The 5,367-nt window shown below is 60.2% G+C and overlaps 1 protein-coding gene across 1 annotated transcript in view; it reads right to left on the minus strand.

The window, feature by feature from the left end:
- Window positions 1-4,045, minus strand: part of PFKFB4 (6-phosphofructo-2-kinase/fructose-2,6-biphosphatase 4) — a 33,027-nt gene extending 28,982 nt beyond the window's left edge. Inside the window, exon 1 of the mRNA XM_004704143.2 lies at window positions 3,949-4,045. Within this exon, the coding sequence (XP_004704200.1) occupies window positions 3,949-4,045 (97 nt within the window). The remainder of the gene's footprint in view (window positions 1-3,948) is intronic.
- Window positions 4,046-5,367: the final 1,322 nt, after the last annotated feature.

Consider the following 5,367-nt stretch of genomic DNA (forward strand, 5'->3'; position numbering starts at 1 on the left):
AGGTGGGTCTGACAGCAGCCTCTCATCCCCGCTGGTCAGGACAGACGACAGGTAGCAAAACGACCTAGCTTTCAGTGTCTCCTCACCTCCAAAGCCTCAGGGGGCCCTCGGGGCCTGGGTCAGGGACCTGTCTCAGCTCTTCTCTACCACCTGCTGAGTTTTGTAAATGCCTTCACCTGGCAGTCTGTTAGACCCCGGCCCTCAACCTGTTCAGCGGAGGCCCCCAGGGCAGGCCTGCCTGGGGCCAGGGGTCAAACGGGCCTGGGTTCCAGTCTCCACTCTGCCATTTACTGGCAGCTCTGGGCCGAAGTGTCCCCACCTGTGAAAGGGATGACAGCACCCCCGGAGTGAGACTAGCATGTCTTTGGGCTGGAGCCTGAGCACCAGGGAGGCTGTGCCCTCTGCCCTGCCCTGGCAGCGCGCCCGCCGAAGGAGGGGAGGCAGCTGTGCCTCAGCACCGCCTGACCTTGGGACCCGAGGCAAGGAGGCACCCGTCTGTGTCCCAGAAGGTCTGCGGAAAAGCACAGGGCCCTGGCCCTGCTCACTCGGGGGACCCATCGCTCCTGAGCACAGCCTTTGGGGCACACGTGCCCCAAACTCAGAGGCTGGGGGTGGGGCGATGGAAGACAGAGCACAGGCGGGCACCGAGCAAGACGGACCTTGCAGAAAAACCACAGTATTGGTGAGAAAGAGGAAAAACAAGTCGGGCAAAGGGCGGCGGTTGTGTGGGCCAGCGGACAACTGGGGCCTGCGTGGCTAACACGACTCCCAGCCGGCCGGGGCTCTCTGCCATCGCTGAGCAGTGCTGCCCAAAGGGCTTGCCCACCCTTGGTGATCAGTAACGCTCCCTCAAGGGCACACCTGTGTGGACCCCTCTCTTCACATCTCTGTCTTCTCAGAGACGTCTCCCATCCCCGCACACGTGGGCACTCAGCCCAGCCCTGGGTGGGCCAGGCGGCAAATCCGGCTGGGCGCAGAGCAGGGGCAATAAGTGACCCCCCTGACCCCGGCTCCTCAGGATGAACTTTGGTTTCCCGTGGGAGCTTATCTTGAGGAGCCGGGGTCAGGGGTCACATATTGCCCTTGTTGTGTACCCAAACAAGTATGTGTGCCGCAGCTCTGCTTACCAGAGCACACCACCAGGAGCATCCCAGCAGTGGCGGGAAGCACACCAGGAGGGGATGTGGAGCACATGCTCCGCACGTGGCCAAGGGAGGGAGGCGGGAGGGGCCTAGGAACGCAGCTGGGGGCCCCACCCCCACCCCCACCGATGGGGCATTGAGCAAACCAGACAGGGCAGCACTGCTTTCGACACAAAACACTTGCGGAAGGAAATGTGCACACAGGGCAACCCCGCCGCCCTCGTGGGTTCTCTTTCTGGTAAATTGGAATGTCCTGAGAGCCAAGATCCCTGAGACAGGCCCGGCACTGGGGCAGAGCCTGCTTCTGGGGGTCCCAAGCGGCCCCAGAGTGGGCCTGCTCCCACCTCCTTGGGGAGGAAGGGCTCTTTCCACGCGGCAGCTTGGCATCAGGGTCCCCGACAGTCAGAGGGCAGAAAGTCCTATCCCTTTGCCCCCAGGGCACAATGCCACCGGGTCCTCCACTAGGGGGGGGTCTCGCCACCTTTGGGCTGAGAAAGGCCACAAAGACCCTGCCCTCCCTTCTGTGCCCTTTGGGTTCCGCCTTCCCCGCCTGTCCTCAGCGCTCCTCCAGGTCTGAACTGAGGGGCCAACCCTCAGGTGTGGTGTTGGACTTCATTAAGGGGGCAGGGCTCTGCAGATGGAGAATGGACGGAAGAGACCCAGTCCTCATCAGCCACCCCGATGCTGAAGGCTCCCCACTGCCACCCCAACCAATTCCCCATTCTGATCCCACAAGTCAGGCACAGGCCTTCTGATCAAGCCAGCTCCCGCCTGCCTGTGCTCAGGATCCTCACCTCTCCCGGTGGTGCCCCTCAGACCTATCAAGAACTCACCTGGGCCGCACCCATGCAGGGCAGGTGCTGCAGGGGTGTCTCCGAGTTTATTCATGGCTTACTCCCTGCAGTGCATCTGGGGGCCCCCCAGCTTGGGGTCCAAACCCTGTATCACCTGCAGACTTCGCCTCCTCCTGTGCTGGAGTCTACTGGTCACTGCTCTCCCCCTAATTGCCTCCCCAATGACCTGTGATTTCTGTCAGGGTGCAGTGAACCCAGCTGGGACCAGGGCACCTGAGCAAGTCTGCATGGGGCAGACGATTCTCCGAGCACCTGCAGCCCAGAACTCGCCCTCCACACAGTTAGGAAGAAACCATTCGTGAAGGGGACAGGTTCTCAGAGAGATGGGTTGGGGGGTGGGGGTGGAGTGGGAGACAGCCTCTCACAGGGCCCTGGTAAGACCAGGACAGGCATTTTCAGCCCCCGTCTGAGCTGCCGTGTGTTGTGAGCCGAGGTGACCCAGGATCTCCAAATGCAAGGAGGCTCCCCACATCTGATCACAGGGTCCACAGGTCCAGAAGGGAGGGCTGGCTGGGAGCTGAGATTTCACCCCTGACCTCGGCAGCAAGATGTAGACAGAATGGTGGTGGTGATGGTGGTGGTGGTGGTGATAAACTACCTGCTACCATTTATCAACCACCTGCTTGACTGAGGCTCAGGGCAGCATTACAGAGAAGAGCGGGCAGCAGCTCCCAGCCCACAGAGGGGAAACCTGAGGCCTGGACAGTGCTCACCTGGCCCGAGGCCACACAGCCGGGTCAGGACAGGGCTCAAGTGTCCCAGCCTTCAGAGATCTAGGTCCCCACTGCCTCCTCTTTAGGTAGTAACAGCAGTGTCCCCTAATCAGTGCCACAGACTGGCTGGCAGCACAAGCAAAAGGGGCTTTCAGAAAAGCACCCGGGAAGTCCTGTAGCCACAGCTCCTCAGGACACAGAGCATGGATGTGCTCACAGCCCCAGGGCTAAGAGAATGGTCGCAGCCTCGCCCCTGGCCAGGACCCACCTCGGGACTAGAGACACGCCCTCCTCCCACACAAAGCACAGCAGCAGGATCCGAGCCACAACCCCCCAGGGGAGAACAGTCTTCAAGGGCCCTTATCACATCCTTGCAGAGGGCGGGAGTGCAGGGAGATCCTGGCACACCACACAATCTCCGAATCTCCATTTCCACACGGTTTGGGTGCGCGGAACTAGATGTTCTCTGAGAGCCTGGCCAACTGACAGGCTCATTACAATACAGCAGTTCTTTTTCCTGGTCATAAAAAATGCTGCAGACTCACTTCAGAACACGTGGAACACTCAAGAAGGGAGATTTAAATGCCTATGCGTCCTGGAGAGGAGCACCTTAGCAATGTCACGAGTCCCCCACCCCCCAAGTTCTGTTCCCCAATTTACTACATACATGACCCCACATGGCTTCACACACACACACAGAGGTAGACCCCCGAGTGTCCTGATCCTGAGTGCAAGGTGGAACAATCCAGACACACTATTATCACGGCCATTCCTCTCCCAGGAGTGGGTGCAGAAGACCAAGGGTCATTTCCTCCTCCTCGAGCCTGCACTAGCCCACCATCAAGCCTTTGAAAGGTCCTGTCCCAGAGAGGCCAAGAGACTGACCTGGGGCCACACAGCTCAGACCCGCCAATGTGCTCCACGCCGGAAAGAAGGTCCGGGGCCAGGACTAACACGGGTCTGAGCTGGGTCTTTGCTTGGCCGGCGGCGGCAGCGGAGACAGGGTAGGGTGTGGACCGGTGGGTTTGCTCTCAGAGGTGATGGCGGCCAGGTTAGCACCTACAGGACTGACACGCCATCACACACCTATCCCCGCCCCCCTGCTCTGCCATACCTGTCCCTGTTCCTACACCATTCCGGCTGCCTCACCTGCCCCTGGCCCTGTCTCCACGCGAGACCCCCGCCCAAGCCATCCTTCCCGTGCACCTCCCTCCCCGCTCCCTGCGGACCCCGCCTCACCACCGCGCTGGCAGGCGTGCAGGGCGGGCCGCCCATTGCTGTACGGCATCCAGATCTTCTTCAGGGGGTTCTGGGTCAGCTCCCGCGGGGACGCCATCACAGAGCCTAGCGGAGCCGGAATGCTCGGCGGCCGACCCAGCTGCCGGGCCACCGAGGCCCCACCCCTCGGGCCCCGCCCCTCCTCGAACCGTGCCCAACTCTCCGCAGGCCCCGCCCTAGAACGAGTAGGCTCCACCCTAACAGGAGGGCTAGCCAAAGACTACGCATGCCCAACTCGTCTTAAGACCCGTAACGACCCCAGCAAGCCCCGCCCCTCGGGCCCGGATCGGAAATACGCATGCCCAACTCCTCACACGCTCAAGGCCCGGATAATACAGGCCCCGCCCTGGATGAACAAGTTCCAGCACAGCCAACCCGACCGTGTTTATTTGCATACTCCCTGCCCCCTGGGCCCCGCCCCGGGAACTGCAGCTCCGCCCCCAAGGCATTCTGCTCTGGGCTTCGCCAAGTCCTGGTTCCCTCGGGAAGGAGGGGCTTGCGTGCAGCGGGGCGGGGCCTGAGCGACCCGCGGGCCCGATTGGTCAGGACCCATCCTGGTCGTCAACAACACGGTGCCTGGCCAGCTGGTGCACCTCTGCTCTCCCCTCCCACAGCAGCAATCTGCACACCTACGCTGGAAAAGCTCCTTTATGTCACGGACTGGGATACAGAACGGGTCTCAAAATTGACGGCAGTTTCCCTCTTTTCCTTGGCTGCTGCGGAGCTCCTGCTAAGCCCAACTGGAAGAAGTGCGCACATCGCGTACAGCACGCTCCGTACCCCAGCTAAGTCCCGGCAGCATCATATCTCTCCTTCGAGACTGAATCTTTAATCTTGAGCATTCTTTTCAAATGAGTTTCAGTCTTTCACCCCCACCCACCCCCAGAGACCTGGTGGTATAGAGGGTTATGCGTTTGGCTGCAAACCTCAGGGTCAGCAGTTCAAAACTACTAGCTGCTCCGGGGAGAAAGACGGGGCTTTTCACTCCCGTAAGGATTTGCAATCTTAGAAACCTCGTCTTATGGGGTCGCTATGAGCTGGAATCGACTCGGTGGCAGTGAATTTGGTTCCGTCTTTTTACCAGGAAACATGTGATCCCGGCACATTAATCTTGCAAGGTCTGGTATATATTAGGTGCGCCCATCTCTGCCAGGGCAGTGGAGTCGGCCCTGACTCAGCATTAGAATAGAACCGCGCGCCACAGAAGTGGTAGTGAGTTGGTGGGTAGTGGTAGTGGTGGGGAGTGAGTTACTATGAGCAGTTCAAAACCACTAATTTCTCAGGAGGGAAAGGCAGCAGCCCTGGTTGGCGTAAGGAGTTACTAAGGGAAAGGTCATTAGTTTGAAATGCGCAGTCGCTCCCCAGGAGAAAAACGATGCT

This window comes from Echinops telfairi, unplaced genomic scaffold (assembly GCF_000313985.2).
Source record: "Echinops telfairi isolate 266 unplaced genomic scaffold, ASM31398v2 ScPeMD7_7420;HRSCAF=8458, whole genome shotgun sequence".
NCBI lineage: Eukaryota > Metazoa > Chordata > Mammalia > Afrosoricida > Tenrecidae > Echinops > Echinops telfairi.